At 37.7% G+C, this 27,649-nt stretch overlaps 1 protein-coding gene across 6 annotated transcripts in view; it reads left to right on the top strand.

The window, feature by feature from the left end:
• The window catches only part of FBXW7 (F-box and WD repeat domain containing 7), a 187,633-nt gene that overhangs the window by 81,173 nt on the left and 78,811 nt on the right, over positions 1 to 27,649 (top strand). For 3 of the 6 annotated variants that reach the window (XM_051616956.1, XM_051616957.1, XM_051616955.1), the window contains exon 2: positions 1,947 to 2,501. In XM_051616956.1, coding sequence (XP_051472916.1) covers positions 2,016 to 2,501 — 486 coding nt within the window. In that variant the 5' untranslated portion in view covers positions 1,947 to 2,015. Of the gene's footprint in view, positions 1 to 1,946; positions 2,502 to 2,850; positions 3,077 to 23,923; positions 24,231 to 27,649 lie in introns of those variants that run through there. The other 3 variants (XM_051616961.1, XM_051616960.1, XM_051616959.1) reach the window with 3 other exon arrangements.

Raw genomic sequence — 27,649 nt, 5'->3', positions numbered from 1 at the left:
TAACCTCAGATTAGATGTGCAACCAAATTGGACTTTCAATGGTGTTATTAAACATCACTTCAATATGCTAAGGTTTCTGGGCTTTGGGGAAAAATGTGAAAACATTTCTCTTAGATGCCATGAAGAGTGCACTCTTTCTTGAGTGTTACTTGCTACATGTAGAAAATTAAACACATTCGCTTTTATGCCACTTGCACTCAAGGTTGGAGTAATTAGCTTTGGGTTTGTGTCATGTGCACCTCAGTGCCCTGAAGTTGTTTTTTTTCCCCATTGGTAAAAACAGGAGTCAGCACAGCTTTTGCTTGTTTCCATCGTGTCCTTGCCTTGACATGTGGAGCTTGCTTGTCTTTTAGTCTTAGCTTCTCCTTCACTGGTGGGAGCTAATTGCTAGGAGACACTTTCTTTGGAACACATCTTTCAGCTTTTGAGCTCATAAGGTTTAATTTGGGGGCAACTGTCATCTGGGTAGATGTGTGGAAAGTTGAGAACCAAATCTTTGGGATGTAAGTAATGTTTCCGTGAGGAAGGGGGGACAGCTGTGCAGAATCCCATGTACAAATCCTCCTCAATTCAGGACTTGAAAAACATCTCTAAATGTGTTTCTGCAGCTTTTATGGTACAGCACAATGGAAATCACCTTAGAGCAATGGTTTCTGGTACTTTCTTCACTCCTTACCAATAAGTTGAATGTTTTTACAAATGTGATGGAGCAAAGTTGGGGTTTATCAGTTCCTCACTTCCATCATCCAAGGCCCTAGGTTTTTTGTTTGGATTTTTTTTTTAACTATTAAGAGAGAGAGGGATTTCTTCCTGAAGTACTCATGGCAACTTGAATCCTTTACTGCCTCTACTCCAAGGAGACTCAGCAGTCGCGCTCTCTTCCAGTATTATGTTGTGCTTTCTGAATCTGTCTCTTCCTGGGTAGCCTCCTGAGTGCGTGGTGTGGTCTGTCAACACCTGAGGACAGGATAACAAAGCTAGTTATTTCTTTTTGCACACATTTTCAGGTGCAACTTGTGAACCTGACTACTTTTTGAGTTTATGACTGACTTCACCTAATCAACACATCACTTGAATCTAGGGGAACTGGAATCAGGATGTGACAGCCTGAAAGGTTGTGTAGCTGGAAATCTAGTACCAAATTTAAGATCTAGCTTGACTGTGTTATATCCCTCTGTTCATGTATATTGCTTGCACACGTGTCCAGTCAAATTTGTGGATAATTTGGAAATGGCATTAGTATTTTTCAATTTCTATTAATGTGCATTTAGATTTGGCAATTCTTTAGCTTCTCAGAGTCTCATTTGACAATTCTTGTAGGTTCTTCGTGTTTGGAGAACTTGACTGCTAACGGTGATTTTTACTAGGCCAAGTATATGCTGGTTTTGGGCTGCCCCTGTTGCCAATTAATGACTTGAAAGTGATAAGTTTATATTCTTTAAGGATTGTTCTCTTTTTCATTTATGTAAGAGAAAATAACATTAACAAGAAATGAAACTTTCAATTATACCTGAAAATATGCCTTTTTCTAAGGCGAAAGATCAGCAGTTCATAGTTTGTGAGTAATATATTAAGTCTGTAAACAAATGAGAGGGAAAATATAATGCTACTTGAAAATTATCTTTGTCAAATTTTTAGCAAGTAGTATCACATACTTGAATATTAATGGTTCTTGTGGATTCTCTAGGAGGGCAAGTAGTTCTGAATTTTGCAGAACCTGGTGCTTACAGGGATGATGATCTCACTGATAGAAGACATAACTCTTGCTACAAAATTGTCTGCAGTCTGGGTTTTTCTAGTTGTGAGTCAAATAAAAATCATTCCTTGTTTCTTGGAATTTGAAGTTGTCTGGAGAAATTAAATGAAATAAGTTTTTAACGCTTAATCTAATAAAAAATTGTAACTTTTGTAATTTCCCACTTCTTTTTTTTTTTTAATCTCCTTAGAATGTGAAAGCATTTGCATCTTCAGATAGCCTAGCCAAGGTCCAAGAAGTAGCAAGCTGGCTTTTGGAAATGAATCAGGAACTGCTCTCTGTGGGCAGCAAGAGGCGACGAACTGGTGGATCTCTTCGAGGTAATGCTTCCTCAAGCCAGGTAGATGAGGAGCAGATGAATCGGGTTGTAGAAGAGGAGGAGCAGCAGCAAAGACAACAAGAGGAACAGCACATTGGGAGGAACGGGGAGATAGAAGGAGAAGAACCTGGATTTGATGATAGGCATGAGTCTCAGGAGGAACATTTAGAAGAAAATAACAATAGACTTATTACAGTGGATGAAGAATCCACCTGTAACCAAGAGGAAGAAGATGATGAACATGCTGGTGATCAAGAGGAGGAGGTGGAAGAGGAGGAGGAAATGGACCAGGAGAGTGATGATTTTGATCAGTCTGATGACAGCAGTAGAGAAGATGAACACGCTAACAGTAATAGTGTCATAAATTCCAATAGCCTCACGGACTTGCCCATTCACCAGTCATCGCCATTCTACATAAAGACAAAGGTGAGAAACTAATTTTTTTTTGAGTTCTTAATCTTTTTTAACTCTGTGTGTTGGAAGATAATTTGCATATTTAATTTAAACTAAAGTTCTACAATGAAGCAAAAACTTCCTAAAGAGCTCTTTATTAAGGATTTTTGCAGTCCACAAAAACAATACTGTTTTAACTGTTAATAGTGAAGTTATTTGCATGCATTTGACATGAGCAAATACTCCTATACATTTTAAGTAATACAGCTCTCATGACTATGTTCAAAAGATCAAAATGTTTCTTTGTAAATATTTTCACATGCTAACTCATACACTTAGTAAGAAGCTCTCAGCATTATTTATGATATTTTCCTCCTCAAAGCAGGCAAGAAGGAAGGTAAGCAATTGTGCAAATCTGGTTGCGGTGGGCTAACCTTGACTAGATGCCAGGTACTCACCAAAGCCATGCTGCTTCTCTCCTCCTCAGCTCAACAAGGGAAAGAAAATATAACTAAAGGATCCTGGGGCAGAGGGGAATCACTCAGCAATTACCATCACAGGCAAAATAGACTTGCCTGGCGAAGTTAGGTTATAACCGATCAATTAGAGTAGGGTAATGAGAAATAAAACCAAATCTTATAACACATTCCCCTACTCCTCCCTTCTCCATGGGCTCAACTTCACTCCCAGTTTCTCTACCTTCTCCCCTCCAGTGGTGAAGGGCGATAGGGGTTGTGGTGAGTTCATCTCATATTGTCTCTTTCGCTCCTTCCTCCTCAGGGGGAGGACTCCTTACACTCTTCCCCTGCTCCAAGTGGGGTCCATCCCACAGGAAGAGGAATTCTGTTAACTCTTAGCAGCAGCAAAAATTGAACTAATAATGAAAGTGGTGATACTGACTAATAAAAATGAGGAGCAGGCAAGTGCTCATGTGGAAGAATGTTGTTCCTAATCCTACGTACTAATTTCTTTTTCTTAATCATGTATTGGTAGTAGAACACCTAGCCTTCTCTCACCTTTAAAAATCAAAACAACAAAACCCCCTGAAATTTTTACAACATACTTTAAGAAAAACCCAACCTGATGCAAGACAAATCCAGACCACAAAAAATCATTTAACATGTTAACACGATTCCCTGTGTGTTTGAGTATGACCATAAATGTATAGAGATTGAGAATCAGTCTTGAAGATGCACTAAACAGATGTATAAGATGAACATTTGCTTTTGGAACCTGCAGCAATGTTTTTGGTAATAGCTATTAGTATATAATTCACATGTGTGCTTAAAGTATCTCAACTAACATATTTGATTTTTGAAAGCCTGTAATGTTTTCATATGAGTTTTTCATAAATTATCTAATTGTCTATTAATAATTCTACTGTTCAAGGTACTGAAATATATGCTTTCTAATTTAAGTGAAATACTGTAATTCAACTGGCTTTTTACAACTCAAATTCTTGCTTTTATTCCAATGCTTTTACCTGGACATAGTTTGACTTACTGAGTATTGTATAACAACTTGCATCCAGTATGGACTGGATATTTAATGTCGGAAATGCTTGCACTCATAAGTAAATTTTAACTCTCTGAATTGGAAACTTTTTGAAGTGCTTTGTAAATAACCATACTCGAATTATATACTGACAGAGCAAAGCATAGTTTTTGAAGGTGGTCAGTTCTGAAGCTTTTTTTAACATCTCCAATAATGAATGCAGGTTTATTCTTTGTGGGTTTTTGTTGGTTGGTTGGTTTTTTTGTGCCTCTGTGTGGTTTTTTGTTTGTTTGTTTTAGGCTTATTTGACATAAACTGAAACTTCAAGCTGGTTTAGCCTGAAGAAAGTTGTCTGAAAGACTTTTGGAGAGATGCACAATTTCTGTGTGGCCTGATAATTGGTTTGTTTCTGTGCAGTGCTGACCGTTTTTGTCTGTGCTCTGTCTCCAGGCTGTGCTCCTGCAAGAACTGCTGGGGAGCAAGGTAGCAAACCACATTTGGGAATTGTTCTTGATTCATGGTGCAACTCTCTTTTAGGTAGTTTCAACTGTTTACTTGAAGGATAAGCCCCAGTAGAATGCTGGCTGAGCTGGCACTGCTGTAGTGGTTGCACAATGAGACTGATGTAATGCAACATTAATGTTGCCAGTTCATTAAGGAACCAAAATTTAAATGTAGCAACACATTCTGTCTTAAGAAACATTGTAGAAATATGACTGACTGTGCTGAAGCATGAATGAAATGCCAGGGTAAAAATAAACATGACTAATTAATATGCTGTGTTTAAAAAGAAAAAAGAGTGTTTGTAGACTCATCAGCTGTATTTACAAGTGATTTCTGGTTCTACCTGTTGAAGATAGACTCATTCTAGAAGTCTTGAACCTGAAAGACTTATTTTTAGCTTTTCAGATGTGCTTCACAGCATTAGTAGTCTAGTCTGGTTCTCTTCATAACTCTGGCTGAATTACCTGCTCCCTTGCTGTGTGCTGCACTCCTGTGAAACTTTGCACCACCAGTGTTGGCTGTGATGGCTGAACCCACTGCTTACTGTTTGTGCATCAGATGTAAACCTGGCTCCTCAGAAGCATGCATTCTTCACCCAGCACAGCTGCTAGCTTGGTCTGATTGTACTAGCAATATTGGCAACACGCAGTTTTCTTGACTACCACATACCAAGAGATAATAGTGAGACAATAAAATAGCAACTGCTAAAGCCATAGATGTAGTTGTGCAGCTCATCTCAACCTTTTGATATCTCTGTTCTTTGTCCTTCTGCTTTTTATTCCTTTCCCCATAAACTACTGCATAAAATTTCTTTCTAATTGCACCTTTATTTTGCTTATTGGCCTTGTGGCATCCTGTGTGGTTAAGGAAAGAAATGGCAAGGTTCCCTTCAAACAATGTGTCCTGCTTGCTTTTGCCACCTGTCACTTAGACTTCCACTAGACAGAAGCAAACTCACTGTGTTCTATGTGATCAACTTCACCAGAAGCATGAACAGCATTATATTTAGATATAAATGCATTTTATATATATTAATGTTTTAGGTGATGTTTATGTAGTGTATATCAAATTATATAAATATATTTGCCTCGTGTTTCTGCTCCATGCAAACAACTGAGATAATTGTTGCCATAATGTTGTGAAAATGTTATGATTAAAGGGCACATGCACTTGAAATGAGAAGACTGGCAGATCAGGAGAGTCTTTCTTGCATTCACCAGCAACACCCAGGAATTGGAAAGGTCCTTGTGGTTACCTGTTGTGATTTCTTACATTAAATGTCAGGCTGCTCTGTATTCTGCGCAATCTAATGTGAATTTTTAGAAAAATGTCACCATTTGAAAACAGGAAACAGTCCAGCAAGGTAAATCTACCTTAAATCTAGGTTAACAGTTTGTTAGTCAACAATGGTGTTCAACGTCTGCACCTTTATTCTACTTTGCCTGCTTCCTGTTATCTTTTTTGACCATTACGATTCATTGTTTTTCTGTTGTATTGAAGAGCTGTTTAACAAGTGGGTTTTTTTCCACACACGAAGTGATCAAGTTCACTCCTGAAAGGTCTCTTAAATGTAAATAATAAGGTTGCTGTGTCCCTGGTGGGTATAAACTTCTGGTTTTTGTTCTTGTTACTATACTTCCCTGAACACTTTCTCTGATTTTTTTGAACATCCATCTTGAATCAGACATGTCAGAACTGAGATTAAAACTCCAGTAGTAATTGCATCAATGGCAATTAGGATTTGTTTGTGCTATATATTTACCTATTTATATAAAAAATTATTCCATTAATACTTTTGACTGCAGGATTGCGTTGTAATTTCATGTTTGACTGATTTGTCTAACATGATGCAAGCCTTTTGCAGGGAGCCTTCAGTTTTCCATGGCTTGTGTCCTTTATAGCTAGAGATAAGAACTGATACCTGGTTTTCTCACATCTCAAGTACCTTATCACATTGTTTACTGTTTGCTAGTTTTTACTCCGATTGATCTGTGTCCTATCCAATGTTGTAATATCTGTTATATAAAAATATTAAATAGCACAGGAGAGCAAAGTAAATAATACAGTTAGGGTGCTTACAGAAATGCGCTTGATGCTGATGCTTCACTGATTGCATCATATTTCTGGCATCTATTTCCAGTGCTCTGTGATGACTTTGCATTAGTGGAGTTCCTTAGGCATGTTTGTGTAACAATTAACCACAACAGAAGCAAAGATATGCATTTACAATGCATCACATATTTCATAGCAACTGCCCTTCAATGCTTTTATCCCTCAGTACCTGTGCGATTCTGTAGCACTGCAAGGACAAGAATGTGTTACTGGTAGTCACTGTCACTGGGAAATAACTAATATAAATTAACATTCTTGCCTGTTTTGGATTTGAATTGTCTGCTTCTGTTCATACTCTTGAAATTGTAGTATTAACAAATACGTTATGCCAGCAATATTTTATCTTTGTCAAAACTGGTGTTCATGAGATAGGTGATAAACCAGCATGTTTTTATAGAAAAAGTGGCATCAACTACTGTGTCAACCGTTGCATTATTTTCTCTTGGACTGACATCTGGGTTTCAACCTATGGTTATCCAGGTTGCACTCTGTTTCCTTTTCTATTTTTTTTCTAGATCCCTTTAGGTTTATTTGAGAATTTGGAAACATTTTGTTTGTTCTAATTCTTGAAAATAATTTTAATAATGATATATATAGTCTTTAACTCATTCCAATTTTTGTCTTTTTGTTTGCTTAACTATCTCTACAACTCCCAGTTTTATAGTTTTAAAATATTAATTACTGTCTTCTTCAATATACTTCCAATATATCTTCTGTTTTTAATTGAAGCTTTCATTTTCCATCAAGATGAGTTATTTTGTTTATCTCTGTGAATGTTTCTCATTTGGAGGAGTATTGGCTTCTTGATTATCTTAGAAATTGTTTCTAAATGGTTGAAATAATTTTCAGATTCAGTCTTGGTTTGGATTTGAAATATTTTGTGGAAAGGAGGAAAAAAAGTTATGATCACTTAAACCCAAGCTACCGTGCATATAACTTTGTTCTATTTTTCTGTATCTAAAATTACATTACATAACACTTGTGATATTATATGTGTCTAATGTCAAAGCCACCTCAGTTTGGAAACAATCGCTAAAAAAAATAAATTAAACTCATTAATTCTGAGAAGCATTAGTTGCATTCATTCTAGTGCATATTGTCACAGATTTATATGATTAGGCAAAATAGCTACTTCATATCAGCCTAGCACATGTGGGATATTCAGAGACAGATATATACGTATATATATATGTGTATGTGTGTATATATATATATATATATACATACATACACACACACATGCTCTAGATCAAATTGTAGTACCAAGGCATGTTTCCTCTCTTAGTCCTGTTTGCCTGCTTAAAGTTGGTCTCTGGCAAAAGAGAAGAACAATCTCAAGATTATGCAGAAACTAGAAGATGAAATTTATTATGTCCACACGAAAATGTTGTATTGTACATGTAGGAAACAGGTATTGGGAGATATGTAAATGGCAGCCCTCTTTCATCTGAAAGTATACCTCTCACTTTAGGCAGATGCCATCTTGAATTTTAACATACTTTATTATTTTCATGCCACACCCTCCTATTTGAGGTGGGATTCCAGGAGCCATTTCATATTTCTTCTCAAATTGTGTTTTGAGAGGAGAATACACTAGAAGACATTAGAGATATTTTCATGTATTCTGTAAGGCCCTGAATTTTAAAAAACAAGTGAGTGTGTAGAACAGGAGGATTGCTAGGTGGTGTGTGCCCATTTTTCTTGTTTTGGGTTTCAGGAAACACATTTGTCTGCTCTGCTTGTCTGGATGGGTATCTGAAGGAGTGTTTGAGCGCATATATGTGAGATGCTCGGTCCTGGACAACAGGCACTCTTCAACAATAGTCTTTGCAAGGAAACCCCTCAAACATTTTTTTTCCTTCTATTGAAGTTGTCATTAAACTTAGCAAATAAGGGTATATGAATGTGAAACGTTATTTCTGGACTCTGGATTGTGATAGTAGTTCCTTGTAAGAGGTCCGACATGCTGCATGCAGAACCCTCCACTAACTTTCTGAATTAGTGTCCTCTTCAAAAGCAAGTTTTTGTGCTGTGGTGGTGATTAGTTTTTGGTTAGTCAAAGCTTCCTAAGAACCAGAAAACAGATCAGCTGCAATAAAGGTGAAACAGACACAAAAACCATTTTTATACCCCTTCAGCAGTTGGTATACTTGAGCATTTGCTTCATTACTAAAGGTAATAAGATGAATTTTTTAATAGATGCCTTTCATCTTTGACATATATTGCATATAATAACAGTAAAGGCTGAGAAGCAGCTTAATTTTATTGTAAAAATTGTGTACTTTGGTTGCAGTGTCCTCTGATTCAGGGTACCATACCATCTGTCTGGCTCCAGGTCACAGGGCAGTACATGCAGCTGAGAGAAGGTTTGAGTATTGTGTGTAGGTGGGGTGGTGGTTTTATAGCAATGTATGTTAATATTTTTCTCCTTTTCTCAGCAGCAGAGGGTGCTGCTATTGCTTTACTGCAGCTCTTGAGAGACGTGTACAGTGTTCCTTTGCACAAGGATTTTTCCTGCTCATGCAGCTAAAAACTTGAAGTGTGTTTTTAAGTCTAGGGAATAAATACAACTCGAACAGCAGGACTCAGTGTTTTTTTATTTGTGAAGAAGTCTGCTTCCAGTAAATGAAATGATGTGGGAATATTTCCTTGAAAAAATAAGTATTAAACATTTTTCAATGGCTTTTGTGATAAGAAGACAATGTGTAGTTGTCTGCCGTGAGTGCACAAGAGAAAAGGGAAAATTTTAAACTAAAAAAAAGTTATTTTTTAATCTTAATTTTTTGCAAGCATCACACATAGGATATGTAGGTTCTTCCAGCTTTTCATCTCCTGAGATGTCTAACAGTTAAAGCTTCAAAAAGTTTCTAAATGAAGTAATAATTCAGCTAAGGTTCTATCAAAAAAGGGTGCACGTTAAGAATCACTGTAATTGTAAAAACACAAATAAATACATTGGCAATATAATTTTATTTCCTCTTGCTTCTCACTGGGATTCTCCTTTTTAATTAAAGCTTTTTTTCAAATGCTCTCTTTTAAAAGCTTAGTAACTGGCAAATTTTCTCCTCCCCTAGTTATTTTGAACTATAGTACTGAAGTAAAATGAGTTAAGTAAATGACTTAATAAACAATAAATAATCTTTACAACTGTCAGTCAGAATTACATCTGCATTACCATGACAGGATAGCTATTTTGGAGCAAGCTTTGGTATTTAATTTTTTATTATTATTATTATTTTTACTCTATTGATGCAGAGCCTTAATTTCCTATTGGACTGTATTAACATTAGAAATACTCATACTCTGAAGTTAATGTCAGTCAACACTTTTAACCTTTGCTCTCCTTCTCATTTATATATTACCCAGTTTAGGTTCTGATGATTCCATGCATGCAGGATCATTTGGAAAGGTTTGCAGGTGTCATTAAGATGCAGTTTGTTAAATATTAAAGCATCAGTGGAAGGGATGCAGGAAAATGTAGGCCCTCTCCTGAAGGAAATGGGAGATCTAGCTACACAGGATATTGAGAAGGCTGAGGTTCTCAATGACTTCTCTGGCAAGTGCTCCAGCCTCATTGTGAAGGCCCCAGGAGGAGAAAGCAGGGACTGGGAGAACGAAGTTCCCCCCACTGTAGGAGAAGAACAGGTTCATGACCATCTAAAGAAGCTGAAGGTGCACAAGTCTATGGGACCTGATGGGGCCCATCCACGGGTCCCAAGGGAGCTGGTGGATGCAATTGCTAAGCCTCTGTCTGCATCATTTTGAGAGGTCATGGTGGGTTGGTGAGGTTCACACGAATTGGAAAAAAGTTAACTTAGCTCTTGTTTTTAAAAAGGGGAAAAGGCTATGTCAAGGCTACAGAGATGGTGGATGGTGGCAGAGCAACTGACGTCATCTACCTGGTTTTGACCCACATGACATCCTGGTCTCTGAACTAACAAGGCATGGATTTGACAGATGGACCACTTGGTGGATAAGAAATTGGCTGGATGGCTGCACCCAGAGAGTTGTGGTCAATGGCTCAGTGTCTAAGTGGAGGCAAGTGACAAGTGGTGTCCCTCAGGGGTCAGTACTGGGACCAGCGCTGTTTAACATCTTTGTTGGAGACATGGACAGTGGGATTGAGCGTATCCTCAGCAAGTTTGCTGATGACACCAAGCTGTGTGGTGTGGCTGACACCCTAGAAGGAAGGGATGCCATCCAGAGGGACCTTGACAGGCTGGAGAGGTGGGCTCGTGCCAACCTCATGAAGTTCAACAAGGCCAAGTACAAGGTCCTGCACCTGGGTCAGCACAGCCCCAGGCACAAGTACAGGTTGGGTGGAGAATGGCTAGAGAGCAGCCCCGAGGAAAAGGACTTGGGGGTGGTAGTACATGAGAAGCTCGACATGTGCCGCCAGTGTGCACACACAGCTCAGAGAGCCAACCCCATCCTGGACTGCATCAAAAGAAGTGTGGCCAGTAGGGCCAGGGAGGTGATTCTGCCCCTCTGCTCTGGTGAGACCCCACCTGGAGTACTGTGTAGAGCTTTGGAGCCCTCATCACAGGAAAGACATGGAGCTGTTGGAGAGGGATCAGAGAAGGGTCACCAAGATGATCAAAGGGCTGGAGCACCTCTGCTATGAAGACAGGCTGAGAGAGTTGGGGCTGTTCAGCCTGGAGAAGAGAAGGCTCCAGGGAGACCTTATAGTGGCCTTCCAGTACCTAAAGAGGGCCTACAGGAAAGCTGAGGAGGGGATTTTTACCAGAGGGCAGTGATAGGACAAGGGTTAATGTTTTTAAACTGAAAGAGGGGAGATTGAAGTTAGACATCAGGAAGAAATTGTTCACCATGAGGGTTTAGAAAGGTGCTGGAATAGGTTGCCCAGGGAGGTTGTGGAAGTCCCCTTCCTGGAGGTGTTTAAGGCCAGGTTGGATGAAGGCTTTGTGCAGCCTGGTCTGGTGCAAGGTGTCCCTGCTTATAGCAGGGTGGTTGGAATCTGTTGATCTTTAAGGTCCCTTCCAACCTTAACCATTCCATGATTCTGTAATTCTCAGTTTCTCTGTAGATGGCCAGGTTCTTTCCCATCTATTCTAACCTGAAACATGCTGCTTTGCTACAAATACAACCCTTCTTTTGAGAAATACGTCTCAATTGCTCTACTTTTACTTGACTATGTTAAGTAATGGCTTCATTTGCTGTCCAAGGCTTGATGAGGTTTAACTGTACTTTTGTCTTTTGTAAATAGAATTGTTCTTACTCCTTTGCTTTCAGGCCAAACTGGTGTTAAATAGTTGCTGCTCTGCTTATGTTCTGTAGTCTGTAAGCAGATAGTGACATTTGGTAATTCATGTGGGCTTTGCTTGTAGTAAAGTTATCCCTGATACAGTTTGTGGCTTGTCTAGTTCAGCTTTCTCATGCAAACTTTAAAAAATGCCTAGTAATTAAATTCAACTGTTATGCTAAAGTGTTAACTTGTAGTCAACAGGAATTTCTTCTCTAATAAATTCTGCTTTTTTCTTTCCTTTAAAGAGGGGTGCCTGACCTCTTTTCAGTATGATTTTTACAAAGATTTCTACGGAATGAAATGGCAGTGGTAATGTATAATTTGTAAAGAAAGTAAGAGTGTATAGAGAGGAAAGCTGAGAATCTCAGTGCCTGGAAAGGAAGACAATAATAGTTTAATATAAAATATTGATGCCGGCAGTTTGAGTCAGAGTTGTGACTACAAGATTGTCTTTAATAAGTAGATTTTCATTGATATTTCCATTAATTACAGAAAGATACATAGTTTTTTTTATGTGGAAAGAAGTGATGCTGATTTAGTTTCTCATTTAGTTTCATGTTACAGAGCTTGCTTATACCTAGCTGAGTAAGTCACAAGCAATTTTCTACTTCTGTGCCAATAATTGAAGTCACTCTTTCAATTCCATTCAAGGGATTTCCCTCAACTAGGCACGCTGGAAAATAAAGTTACAGACCTTTTGATTGTGCCAAATTTGTCTGTGCAGGTATCTGACTCAATGTGCAATTGCTCCCACTTTGCAGTGAAGCTATAGAGTGCGTCTCAGAGTGTGTTCCTTCTTTATTTCCTTTTGATTCTGACCAGACACAGTCAGTCATTTCTCTTGAACATACAAGTAACCCTTTTGTAGTCATATTGCTTGTTTATTCACAGACCTGTTCTCTAAAGCAGCCACCTTTTGGGTGTGTGTGTGGGAAACAGCCTCTTGGTTTAGGCTTGCTTGGAATCGATGCATTGCCACAAAGCTGTATTCACTTGAACTGTCTTTTAGTTGCTTGGCCTTAGAGGTAAATATTGGAAAGGAGCTTGCCTATGTGACTCAAATCGCCATCTCAGTTTAACAGATTACTTTGTTCAGAATAAATTAAACTGATATCTTCGGTATAGCTTCTGGAAGTGGTGCCTTGTAGTTGCACAGTTTTTCATAGGTGTTGAAATCAGTGTCAATTAGGAACCAGCTTGGGTTTTGCTCTGGTATTTGTTCTCAATATAAAACCGAGCTTTTTTAGAAAAAAAAATGCAGTAAAAAGAATTGCTGTTGCCTGATGTGAGCATTGGTCCAAATACCTCCAGGCTGTAGTGGTACGGCTGTATTTACTGAGCATTTTATCAGTGGGATGCTGTTGCTTTGAATGTCAGTTTTAAGCTGTTTCACCTTTTGGGGTTTAATTTAAGTTGATGTTACTGGTTGTAAAACTTGTTGCAAATGGTTAATTTAAGTGTGAAGTAAGTAAAGCTTTGGCTGGTGAGTTTGTTTTTGTTTTGCATTTTTTAAAAAATGGATGGCTTTAAATATCAACTTTTGGCATTGCATTTGAAAAGTTGAAATCATGCTTAAAAAGCGTAAGTCATGATCAGTACATTTCTTGTATTCATTCCTATTTCAGACTATGAAATTATGAAATCTGAAATTCATTTAGAGGGCTGGAAGAATAGAAGGTGATCTTAGGACCAGAATTACGTTTAGCAGCTGCTGTGGGACTAACATTTTTTCCTGATACATTTCTGCAAAATAGAAGTATGCCCTTTCTTTCTGTAGGAGACTTCTCATCTGCAGAACATGTTGCTATTCAGCAAACAGTGCGCAGTGACGTATTTGACAGATCTTTACAAATTCTTGAGTATAAGGAGGAAAACTAGACAATGTCAATTTCTATGCTAGTTTAATCATGACTGAACAGGCAGAATGCTTAAAACCAAAATTTCCAAGCTGTCTGAGCAGAATGTTTGAACAGCCAACATGTATGTCTATGGACAAAGGGTGATTTTTGGCACATGAACTGATTGTCTTTGATAGTGTATGGTGTCTGATCAGCACATGAAGTTACACTTGCATAATAATGCTATAATATGCATGATGTGTAGATTTAGTAATCTGCCATTTTGTTTTGCTTAGGTTGCATGTGAATGTTTTACAGTTTTGTTTTTTTTAATTGGTGAAATTTGTATTAGAAAAATCCCTATTAAACTTAGAAGCAGCATTTATAGAAACTGTTCTTTTTGTTGCAAGCATCTTCTCTATTCTTGTCTGTAGTGTGATAAAGGAAAACACTGTCTAAGTTTCAACTTCATGCAGATTTTGCTTGAGTTCTGCCCATTCTCTCTGGCCAAACAAGTTCAGGAATTCACTGAATTACTATAAAATGTGCTTTATGTAAAAAAAAAAAAACCCTCTATAAAACTTTGTGTGCACTTATAATGTTATATATAGTGAATTGGTATTGAGATTTTAAAGGTGAAACTTGTGAGTTCTTGTGCATACATGGTTATCTCTATTATAATCCCTGAAATACAAGTGGAAAATACTGTTGTCAGGCATGTCTTCAGTTCTTACTTCTCTCTCCCCTTCCTTCTCCTTTCTCCTCTTCTTGCTTATTTTAAAGTTTGTTTCTACAGTTTGTAACAGCAAGAACTGGGAAGAGGGAGAGGATCTGACAAGGGTACAATTACTAACGAAGTGCAGAGATTTGTATTCCAAGCCAGGGTGGTCCAAACCAAATATTTCTTTGTAGAACTGTAGTTCTTTGTATGTTTTTTCTTACTAAAAGCTGATGTTTTCTATTGACTGTACTACCTGACCATATATTGCATAATATGAAAGATGCAGCTTGTGGATTTTAGTAATATTCAGTGAAATTCAATCTGGAGAGACATTGGCTATGCTTTTCAGCTGTGTCATGAAATATTATTCTGTTAATGTTTATTAAATTTTAATACCTTTGTTCAATCCCTGGTGCCCGTGCTGAAGTGGGAAATGTACTGACTGCCACCATAGGTTGCCAGCAGAGATAAATTGCACCTAATTCATAATTACAAGTCATTACTACTTTAAAGTAAAGTGTGAGCAACATTTCCTGTAAGTGCAAATTGCATTCTTCTTCTGATGTCATCCAGCTATTTGTTATCTATGTTTGGAAGTGGACAGGAGACCCTTTGTTCTTCTCACTTAAACTATGGTGTGTCCCTTAATGATGGCAGGTACTGTGGTCATTATTGACCCAAATATATTGAGTACTAAAAAATTTAAGAGACAACAAATAATGAACACACTTTTTACTGATGTCCTAAGTCCTTCAGTTCTGATCCCTTGGTCAGATTTTCTAAAACACACAAAATAATTCATTGAGTAAAAATGAAATTAAGAAACTGGAAGTGACATGGCTTAGTAGAAGAAATCAGTTTTATTCATTATGGATCCCTTGTTCCTGCCAAACGTAATAATGTCATTACTTCTCTTTAAGCTGGACTTAATCCAAAGCAAGGACACAATTTTTGGCTTTGGTGTAAACCACTAGTATTACATGTACTACACCAAGTACACTGAATGCTGTGTTTACATACATGCATGTGTATCTGCTTTGGTGGACAGACTGCCGAAATTCTTCCTATGCTGCTTCAATCAGACTTTGATATTGCTGCACTGCATTTTTTTCCTCTTAGGGTTTGAAGTCATAGCATCAGCCAGCCAATAAACTCAAAGCTACATTTGCTTGTCCAGATACAAAAAGTCAAATTTTATGAAATACTTATAAGCATTTTAAAAAGTGGTAGTTGAAAAAGTTAGAAAAAGCCAGTGTTTGTTAAATAAAAACACAGGCAAGGCTTCCCCTTCCTCTAAAAACAAAACAAAGGTGTGAAAAAAAGGAAAGAAGACAAATAAAAGCTCAAGGTGGCAATCCTATCAACCACCAGTGCTAGCCCTTCCACAGACTACCTTCTATTTTCTGTAGTCCAGGCATTCTTTACTTCTCATTATCTTGAGGTTTATAAATAGCATCATACCTCTTTGCAGTATGCTGTTAACCAGCTGAAAAGGATTATATAGCTAAATTTGGTGCTATCAGTGAATGCCAGTGTAACAATTGGTTGTTCCATTTGCTGGTTTTATGTCTATTTTACAGTTCTAGTAAGAAGAACACAATCGTATATCAAAATATACCTTGATGTCTGTATTGCTTCAAACATACAAAACTGAATACTCTGCATTGTTCAACCTTTTATTTTGACAGCAGATAATATAGCTAATATGGAGAGTGTTATTGTCAGGCTGTATGTAAACAGTCTCAGAGCAGAATTTTTCTGCTAGAGAAGAAATTAAAATTTTTTAGGTATATTAGGTGGCAGAAGTATTTTTAACACCTTTCTGATGTTTTGTGTATTATTCCTTTTCCCATTTAATATGTTGAAAGGAAGAAAATGCTAAGTCCAAAACTAATTTTTGGCAGTGTATTTTGGACACTATTAAGAAACCGATAATGATTGTATTAAATACTTTGGTATTGCATTAAGTATATTGTTGTGCATATATGTACATAAGTTAAAAATTTATCATTAAGTCTTGCATTTGATATGGAAAAGTGATACAGTGATAAGAAAATCTGAATTACCATATGAAAACTAATTTCTCATTTTCTTATCTTCTATTTTCATAAAAGCAGCCTCCTTATTAACAAAAACACCTGCTTTCCTTTTCCACTCAGCTGAGAATTTGACTTGCATTTTAATCCAGTGTTAAATATTGCATGACTTTGGTACCTGTTGTTGTAGTCCTTAATTCTTGTCTCAGCTTTATTTAAAGGTGCAACAACAGCATAAATAAACAGCAAACAAATTCCTGCAGAGCAGCTGTAGCAATTCTTTTTAACAGCTGGTACAATTCTGACTAAACCAAAGAGTTAAACTTGCATGTCCAACAAGTCGTGTTACAACCAATGAAGACTGACTGGACAGACATTTCTGGAATATTTGTAAGATGCAAGATGATGCAGTTGGATTTCTGTTACATATCTGCAATACTTTCTGAAATGTTTAATGAGGAAATTACACTACATGCTTTAAAGATAGTTAAAAGATAAAGTGAGGAAGACAAGAAGACCCCATAGTACAGGAAATAAATTTAGGAGTAAAGCCAAATAATATAGGCCTCTGGTTACAAATGGTTAAGTACACTTAAAAGGACATCTAATCCGATAGGAATTGGTTTGGTTTTTTTAAAAATGCACATGGTTAAGTATATACTTTAATTATATGATGGTGTTCTTAATACTGATATTATATATTCTTGCCAGTATGCAGTTTGCTAGACAGTCTGTATGTTTCTTTCATAAACACTTAATAGGACCTTACAGAAAGTTAGCTTGTGCAAAAGGTCCCTTTTCATTTGCCAAATGCTCTTCTGCACTAGTACTATTGTGACTGAGGGCAGGTCCCACACCTATAGCTGTGTGTGCCTGTATGATCCCTTCCCTTTCTCGTGAGATGAAAGTCTGTATTTGTTGAGATGCCTAGTAAGCTTTAATTATTGTAATCTCTTCACGACCAGTGTTGCATGCTAAGGAATTCATGAACAAAGAGAGGTGATCTAATAGCTCGCTGTTGTGCAAAGATGGAGGTCTTGTCTACTCTCCACTTCCAAACACTTGCTGTTCTGTTTGTCTTACCATACATCTGGCTACTTTGTGAGCTGCTTACATTTGTTAATCTAGTGGAAAAATTAAGTCAGTGAGAACAAAAACTGAGGCTTTACAGGTATCCTGCTTACCGGAGCGTCAGTGTGTGGTGACCTGCACAGGGGTACGTGGAACCACAACGCGCCTCGTGGCTCACACAGCTCAGGACAGAGCCCGGTGTTCACCGAGGGTGAGCGGGGCAGACGGGAGGGCAGCCTGTCCCCCTGCCCCTCTCCTCTCCCTCTCCGCCTCGCCCCCCTGCATCTCCGGCAGCTGCTCGGTGCAGGTGCCGACCCCCCGGCCTCGCCTCCTCCCCGTTCCAGAACTCTCCGGGCTGCCTGGCCCCAGACCTTCCAGGAGAACGGACTGCGTGCTGCAGGGGGGTCTCCGGGGGACGTTACAGAGGGGTGAGCGCGTCACGCCCCTGCCGACCCACGGCCCGGGGGCAGGACCCGGGGCTGGAGGCCCGCGGAGCCGGGCAGGGCAGCGCGCCGGAAAGGCCTCGCTGGAACCAAGGGTGGTGACGTAGCTGCCCTGTCTTCTCCTCCGTCTTTCTGTCTTCTTGTCCTGTTCTCCTGTGAGTGAAAGGGTTACACAGCCCTAGCCGTTTTCCCCAGTTCCCGCCGTTCGCTGTTAGGGCGGCTGTTAAGGCCTGGCGACTGCCCCCTGAGCGGGGAGCTCTCGCAGCTTTTGTTCTCTCCCTCCTCTAGGCCGGTTGCCGTGGCTTTTGTTTTCACCCCCAGCTGCTGCACGGACCGAACTCGCTCACTCTTTGGGGCTTAAAAAGATTCACCTCCCTCGAAACCCGCCGAGTGGGTTATCTATGTTGGCTTGAACCTTTATGACTTTTTCTGTGTAGGAGTGTCATAAAAGTAGTACCACATTCCACTGGCAGCAGCAAAAGGCCTAGCTCCTTGCTCTTTCATGCCAAAGTTTTAAAGTAGGGTTTTTTATTAGACACCGACCTCTTTCATCACAATATTTGTTAGTGGCCATGCCTCAGTACCTTTCCAGACCAGAATTATAACCAGGAAGCATCATCTGAGTCCAAGTTAAGAAAATCTGGGTTCTCCTTCACTGTGTTATTAAACTTTGTTGCCAAGGAGAACAAAGCGTGTGCAGTAGAGATGTCGGCCTGTCATTGTCCATCTTGGTTTCCAGAGCTTATGAGTCTCTTGACTAATTTTCAATTGATTTGATAAAGAGATTAAGATTACACAAGTTCTCAAGGTAACTAAAGTGTAGGTAGGAAAGGAAGAGACTAATGCATGTGCTGAGGAGGAAGTCTACAGGGTGACCATCACGTGGTTAGACATAATTTAATCCTTGTGGAATTGGGTTTTTCTCTGACCATATAAACAGGTTCAGTTCATGTTTGTTCCTTACTTTACACCACTGTAGTAATTTATTAGTCAAAACTCATACTAAGATGCAAAGGCTAAAATAAAGATCTTAAAATGACTCTTTCACGTAGGTGGTCCCCTGACATTTTGGGCGCCATAAGGCCTTGGAGAAGCTGTAACATAGTTAAAGCACAGTTCAAACTAGCATAGCAATCTCACCTGGAGCCAGGCTTCATTCCTTCTATTGCTTGTGGTACAGTGGGTCTAACACTTGGGCCTTTTTCCATGAAGTACAGAGAAAGCCGTCAGTTTGCATGTTTAACTAATACTTTGGCCCCTTTAATATACTATTAAAGTGTGTATTTTTAAGGAAATTCTGATCTTGTAAAATCAAAATTATCCTCTCCACTGATTCCTTCCAAACCCACTTCAGGGATCTGGGTTGTTGTTTTCTTATACATGCAGATTTTTTTATTGGGTAAACTCGGATATGATGGAGACTCTTTAGAGCAGTAGTTTTTTCTGTGCAGCACCACTGATGCAGTTGTGTTTTGTACAGCAGTGCCTTCATTCTATACAGCTTATTTGTTTGACTGTACAAAGCAGGCTAATTTGCAATGTATAATTTGGGAACTATTTGCATACTGGTATTAGAAATCTCTCATAAATAAACTTGGGACCACAGCCGCTTTTTAAAAGTAGTTACCAGTGTTCATACAGACTGCCTTGCTTTGCTAACAAAATGGTTCTACACATGGACAGGGACTGGCATGGGTATCAAGAGAGGAATAGGGCTTGTGTATAATGTAAATTTCAGTGCATTCTGTATGTTGGAGCTGTGCAGTGCTTACTAAAAATGTTATTTAGGAAGTATATTATTAAATATATTAAGTGCTGTTACTATTTTGAGGTGACTTTTCAAATGTTGTAATGCTCTGTTTTATCCATTTGAGGGCAGCTGTTCACCAATATTAAGAACTGTGGAAAAACTGTCTGGGGTTCTGCTTTCTGCATTTTAATCTTTCTGTACTTGCAGATATTTAACTTAGGCCTTTATTGGTCTTACACTGTTTCATCACCGTATTCAAATGTCATGACTCATTTTTTTTCCATGATTGTTAGTATGCAAAGCAGTTGACAGCTGTAGGAGAAGATCCTGTGAAGTCTGAGTAAGCTGGTTTTCATTGTTGGGATAAATTCTTAAATCCATGTCTTAAAACCATGGCTTTCTTGAGTTAGTATACTGAATGAGCTAGTTAATTTCATAACATTTGCATTCTGGTACACGGCTCCTAAGAGTCTCTGGTACAGGATCGCTTTGAATTACTCTGGAAGGTATAAAAATTACTACTGTGTACTATATGCTTTCATTTTACAAAGACACCTCCTCACTCTACTGGCAAAAAAAAAAAAAAAAGAGAGGTGTCTTCTAGATTCTTACGTTGATGATTAATAGTCCATGGCAATCTCAAACTATTATTTTCAAGCTCAAATTTTTAGAAACTTTTAATGCATCTAAATCAAGTGATTGGATTTCAAATGTGATCTTCTGATTAAAATGACAGGCAGGCACTTAAAAAGAGCATCATTGGAAAATCAGCCCCACTTTATTTAGAGACAGGATGTTAGATAAATGTAAAGCATTAAAGTTGTAATTTTTGTAGTTTCACATTTGTTTATACATGTTCTCAACTTGTGTAGTATAAAAAATACACACTTCAAAAGATAAAAGCAACAAAATGGCACTCTAAACCTTACATTTAGAGCTTAAATTAGAATTATATGTGTAATAAATAAAAAAAAGTGAGATTTAATCTATACAACATATTCCTGGCACTTCTAAGACAGCAAATCATCTTCATTTTTGTCTTCCTCTTACACCCTCTCATTGCTTTAAATAGACTGTTGTATTTTCAGACTAAGGACTTTCACTTATTAAATGTTCATAGGTGTACAGCACAGCCTGGGGCCTTTAAACATTACTGTAAGTCTATAGTGCCTACAGTCAATAATATTTAACAATTCAAAGACTAAAAAGAAGTGGTGGTACATGGGAACAAAATTGAGCCAGCAAGATCTCATCTTCTAGTGCAAGCATTTTTTTCTGGGAGAGGATGATAAATAAGGGAAAAAAAACAGGCAGAGATTAGAACTGAAGCTTTTCCATATTGCTATGGTAAAGTGTGAAATCTAGCATGGTAATTCCATGTGTGACAAAGAAGTGCCTTATTCTGCACTGACTTTATTCACTTAAAATATGGACAACACTGAACGTGAACATGATACTTTCAGCCAGAAATGTGTCCCTGTGGAATTACTCTAGAATAGTTTGGAAGTTCTGAGGTAAAACTAATGTACTATTCAGGCTTTTATCTCAAACTACAAAGGAGGAAGGGCTGGTACTCAGCTTTTTCTTTTCAGAGGTGTGAGAATAACCTGTGGTACTGGAGAGTTGGGGCTGTGAACAGTACTTGGAGAAAGAATGCCTTGCTTCAGTCTTGTCTGCTCCATGATTGGATGTAGATCTTTGAATGGGCCAAGTTATGTTCCTGTTTTCCACTTTGTTTATGAGATAATATTTTATAAATATTTTAAAGGGAAGGAAGGGGGAAAACTAAGCTTATAAAGTATGAAGATACTAGCTTCAATATCAGCTAATAACAGCTGGTACTAAAATAGTGATCTGCCACACTGCCAAATTTTCCTTTCAGCAATCACACAATTAAATAGTCTTTTAAAACTTAATTTATTTCAGCAGTTTCTCTTAACGTGCACACATAGACATTTCTGTATGCAATTAAATGAAATCCTGAGTATTTATTAAACTAGAGTCTGAAGTTTGCTTTTTACAAAATACTGTGTCTGATCTTGTGTTGCATGCACGATATTTAAATCTCATATTAAGATAAATACATTTTGGTAGACTTCCCACTTTGTTGGAACACTTTGAGACAACAATCACTACATCAAAAATGGAAAACTTTGACCTACTGTTTCTTTTTGAATGATACATCAGTAGAGATATGTGTTGATCTCTGGACTTTCTACTCTGTTTTTCAAAGTAGTAACAGAAGGCTACTCTTTTTCCCTCTTTGGAGTACTCAATGAAGTTTCCTTATTTGAGTGAAACTGAGATCCCAAGACAGCTTTCCAAAGTCTTCCAGCCAAGTAATAAGCCCAATGTTTGTTCTATAAAATAGAATGTAGTTCAGAATTTAGCGATAACCTGATTGTATCGCTGTTGTGTACAGGCTAATGGTAAACTTTGTTTTGGAGTTTATAGGATGAAGTATAAAGAAGAAAATGCAGAGTCTTAGAAGAAAATGTATGTCTAAATGTGCTTCAGAATGGCGTTTGAGTGGAATGGTAGAAAATTAAAAAAAAACCAACAAAACACAGTGAATGAAAATACTGTGCTACCTGGCATTCTGTAACAGCATTTTTGTATGCAACATCTGTTTTTTTTTGTCTGAGAGATAATTTATTATGAATGCATACTGTAATATATATATTCAATTAAATATTAGGGATTTTAATAGATTTTTTTTGGGTTTTTTTGGTAAAAAGCAGTAAACAAGCAAATGTTTGGTCACTTTGTAGGCAAGTGAGACATGCTTACAGGTTGGCTTTTTGAAGGGAAAAGGGAGGGCTAAGTGGAGCCTATTTTAATGCTGTCTTCTGTCAAGGTGTACAGTGTTGTGCTTCAAGCATTAAAGCATTACTGCAGTCTCTCTCTTGCCCTGCCATGATTATACAGTCACTTATCTTTGCTGTGTTGCGCATAAAGGGACTTGTAAGATTTCTTAATGGTCATTTATTCACTGTGTTTTGGACTGTAGTGATTCAGTTCATACGAAGGCTTTGATGGCTGTGTCTTTTGTCAGCGATTTCATAAGACATTTTCACAGGCTTTTGTCTTTTTTTACTTAGTTGTTTTTTCAAAAACGTTTTCAAAATTTGAGTATCTTTTTAAGAAATATGGCCAAGTATAGGGATCAGAAGGGGATTGTGGGAACCTAGAGGCATTGTAGGAAAGCTAATTAGATCAAGAAATTACTTGAAATTGAAGCAAACTAATTGCAGATAATCTGAGTAACAGACATGCTGTTCTAGCTTTGTTGGTGGAGTAAGTACTGTTTTCCTGAAAAATGGCCCTCAGTTAGGTCAGTAGCTAAGGGCACAGAGACCTCTCCCCTCATCCTTCAGAGGATTCTGTTCTCAGAGACAAGGCCCTTCTTTCTCATCAGGGTGATGGTTAGGTGTGAGCAAACTGGTACCCAAACCCATGGTAGCCAGAAGAGGAAGGACTGTTCCGTTACTGTTGCATCCCTAGAGCTGAAGCTGTCCCAGCTTCCCTCCCTAGTGGTGCCCTGCTTGCCCTAGGAAGGAAGCAGGGGAGGAATGGAGGTGAGGGCTGGGATACCTGTATGTAAGCATGGAGGCACAGGAAGAAGGAGCTCAAAATGACAATGTATGTGAAAATATAGTGATAGCCTCTGCTTTTATTAAAAGAGTAAGTTTCAAGCCTATATGCTCATTTTAGGGGACTCTCCCCAATATTTCTTTTCATTTTTGTTTCCTTTTTTAACTTTTGGACTTAGCAATACATTGTGTTTGTGGAGACAGTGGTTGTGAAACAGCAAAGCCCATGTCAGTTTTTTAGTCACTAGTTGTCAGATCTTACTGAAAGTCGAAGAGAAGTCTGCTTAGAGAGGGGCAAAGCTGATTCTCCTGTAACACTGTTGCTGTCTGAAGGTTGCAATCTCCTTAGATTCTCCTTCTGAAAGAACAAGCCCAACTCAAAAAAAATTAAAATTCTTCCTTTAAAGCACAGGCATAAGTGCCTGTGGCTATTAAAACTCCCGGCAGTCGTGATTTTGTTCTTTTTCAGTCTGTGGATCCCTTTTTGGAGAAGGGCTCTTCTGACATTGCAGGGGAGGTCTACCAGCTGTTTGACTGGCAGGAGCAGTCTGCCTGCCCCTTGGTGGTTTAATTCCTGTCTATACTAGGATAGCTTGCACTTCACTGAGCAGCAGACAGGTCAGAACACTTGGCAGGGGAAGGTTAAGAGACAAAGGCAGCAGGCTGCAGCGAGCTGAATCACCAGTCTGAAACTTTCTTAAAAAAAAAAATCATGCAACTTTAGAAGCAAAGTTTTTTAGCAATGTTCTTGTATTATTAGTAGACTTGACAAAGTAAGAACGATAAAATGTCCAAAACTGGAAAAACTGCCATCAACCATGGCTTGGTTCCTGTTGATCTTAAAAGTGCCAAAGAACCTCTACCACACCAAACGGTGATGAAGATATTTAGCATCAGCATCATTGCACAGGGCCTGCCCTTCTGCCGTAGGCGGGTAAGTATAAAAGTCTTTAAAACCTGCTTTTTGATCACTTGGCTTGCAGCTCAGTGCTTTGTCATGGTGTGTTCATTCCATGAGGAAATACTTATATCTGTTTACTCAAGGTGCCATAGAGGAGCCCTCGAGCCATTTATTTCAAGAATGCTTGTGCTTTAATTTAATTAAATATGTACATGTTGTCTTAGCTATTATTTAAAGGGACATGCCAGAGATTCTTTTATATTGTAAGCCATGTAGATGAAAACAAATGCTGTACAGAATAGATGCATTCATAAATCATTTGGCTTTTATTCACTCTTTTAGGTGATGTGGATAGTTTGTAGTAAAATCCATTGAATACAGTTCCAAACTGTATTGGTACATGCGACATGTTGGATACTAAAGCAGAGAATTTACAGAGGTTAAACTAAATAATATTTAAATATTTTTAGAAGGATCTCTTGAAATATTATTTTAATACTTTGTAACTCAGTAATGGAGCTAACATTTTTGTTGTTACAGAAAATAAAAATAGCGTGTTACTATGTGAAGGTTGCGATATAGTTTATATATAGACGATCCCAGCCTGACAAACTATCACGGGTCTTATGCTACAGCTTCATGAACTGTATGAATAAAGTGGCTCTTAAAGCACATTTTATGAGTTTTTTTAAACCACAACTTTTAAATTTTGTTATCTCTGCAGTATAACATTTTCAATAAAAAGTATTTTCAAACCAGCTTACATCATTATTTCATTACTCAGTTTGCGTACGGCTGAACTCATATTCTTTAAGGTAAAATTATTTTTTCTTCCTTATTACTATTTGGAACTTTTATCAGTAAAGTTATAAATAAATTTGCTCTTTATAATGAATTTTCCCAACAGTACTTTGAGTTTTGTGTTGCTACTGAATAAATATATTTCCATATATTAATGCAAGTTTTAAAACCTAGCTCAGCTTTTGTAAATGTGCTGGCTTTCCTTGAATGTCAAAATACTTCTTTTTAGTAAGCTTAGTTATTAAAACTCAGATGAAATACTCAGATCACCGTTGCAAGATTTCTTCTTTCTATGTTGCTTTGCAAGTCTGAGAGTGCTTCTTATTTGTAAATGATATACAGCATATGCTAAAAGCCAGCAATGTAGTATCAACCCACAGCAATGCAAAAATTAGAATATATATATACGCATATGACTGTTTAGTATTGGAACGTGTGCATTTCAGAAAAGTATTTTTTCTGAAATTGGGTAGTATACGTGTGTGCTGAACATTGAATAGGAACATTTCATAAAGATGGAAGTGATAAAGTATGACCCTCTATTTTACTAGATGTGCTTTCAAATTTTTCATAATTTGAGAACAGTTTGCTTGAAAATAAGCATTTGGAATATGTTTTGGATAATTTTATTTCATTTATCTCGCACATACTGTGATTGCACATTAGCTTATTGCAAATGTGAAAAATCAATTTATAAAGCAGTTTTCTGAAGGCACTGGATTGTTCCAAAATGACCGCGATTTATCTGTGTGGTCATGTCCTACATTACATTCAAGCAATCAGTTTAATAACTCAGAGCTTTTAGGTCTAGGAGGGTTTAAGAAGCTGCTCAATAGCTACTTTTATTTAGCATCAGTGCTAAGGAAGAGCTAAGAAATTAAACTAAGCTATTAAAAATTATTTAGTTATTTAAATTTATCTTCTGAAATTAATAATTCTCAGTATGATGGCTGCTGATACTGGAAAAGATAAGAGCTCCACCTTTAGTCTCATGCCTTGCAATAGTCTAAGTCTGCACGTAACTCAGAATGATTACCATATTGGGCTTCTTCCATGTTAACATGCATAGGTTGCATGTAATATCTGAATTTTAATTCTGCATATTAAAAAAACCCAACAACCACAAAACCTTCCTCTGATTTTGGATATCAACAGACGAGAGAATAAATACTGTTATGTAGACTTACCATTTTATTAAACATAGGAAAAAACAACAAAGTATTTTCATGTAAAGTATGAGTTCTGATACAAAGACCTCACCAGTATGCAACTCTTAGATACATTTTCTTAAATTCTACATTCAATTAACAATTCAATTAACATTGAATTTTTTCCCGCACAATTTTAATCTAAACTTGATGTGCTTTAGAACAGGAGCTACAGTTTGTTTCTAGGTTATTGACTTGGTAATACGACAATAGCAACTTTTTCCTGGCAAGTGTATGATTGAGCCATTCAGACACTGACCTGACTTAAAGATTATTGACCTTCTCCTTGTTTGAACTCATTTCTTCTCCTCCTTAATAGTACATTAAACCAAGCAAAACATCTTAAAAATGTGTACTGTGATCTTTAGGAGTAAAAATACTTCTGTTATGAGAGCTGACAATTCATAGCTTCTGCGTCCTCTGCATTAGTTATATTGGGCTTCTATCAAGAAGTGCACTATAAATGGTCACAGGACTTAACAGTTTGGCCCTCTGCGTTTTGTCAGTTTGTTCATCTAGTTTAAAACGCTTGTCTGCAATACCACTAATCTGAATCCTTTTAAAAACAGTATTACTTGGCATTATTTGTGTAGCACTTGAGAATAACTTCAGTGCATAGCTCTAAAACTACTGTACTTAAAACAAGGAATGTGTTCCTTCAAAGCTGTCACTGAGAACACTGATGCAGTGTTGTCAAATGTAGAATTAGCCATGGTCCTCTTTGCGTATCTTTTGTAGGCACTGAAGCAGATTTTGTAGTATAATATGAAGAAGCAATTAATACCTTTCAAGTATTACACCCTCCAGGTATCGGGTATCATTTAGCTCCTCAGTGCAATGTAACTGCAGCTGAACATTGAGCATAAAGATAGAAACGCATATTGTGTGTGTTCTAAAAATCAAGTGCTATATTTTGCCATGGTAAGTATTTTCAGTCGAGTAAATATTGGTCTATTACTTGTGTGATTTTTCCTTTAAACTGCTCTTAAACCACTAACAGCAGAAGTGTTTTTCCTTATGAAGTGTTACAATTTTAACTATTTCAATAGTTGTACTTTAAAGTTAGATTTCTTCCCTCTCTAATTTTCCTTTTATTTTTCCTGAAATTTGCAGTACTTTTTTTTTCTTGGAGTTGGTTGTATAACAATTTCATCACATTGAACATAATGTTTTTAAGAACTACTAATAAGCTGGAGAATTTGGTAAAGTGACTTGTGCGCTTGGAGCATTCCTTCATTTCACGTGACTTGAAGTAGCACTGAATTATAAAGCAGGGTTTTCCCTGCACACCCTGTGGTATTCCAAGCTAGAAAAGTCAGTGTATCAATTTCCAGTGCCCATACTGTCAGAAACACCAAAGATTCTGCTTTGCTGGACTGTTTTGTGAGAATATCTTTGCTATATGTGTGTCTCACCCTTAAAATGTATCCAACAATATTTCAG

The sequence above is a fragment of the Apus apus genome, chromosome 4 (assembly GCF_020740795.1).
Source record: "Apus apus isolate bApuApu2 chromosome 4, bApuApu2.pri.cur, whole genome shotgun sequence".
NCBI lineage: Eukaryota > Metazoa > Chordata > Aves > Apodiformes > Apodidae > Apus > Apus apus.
This window is presented reverse-complemented; position numbering and strand designations above follow the sequence as displayed.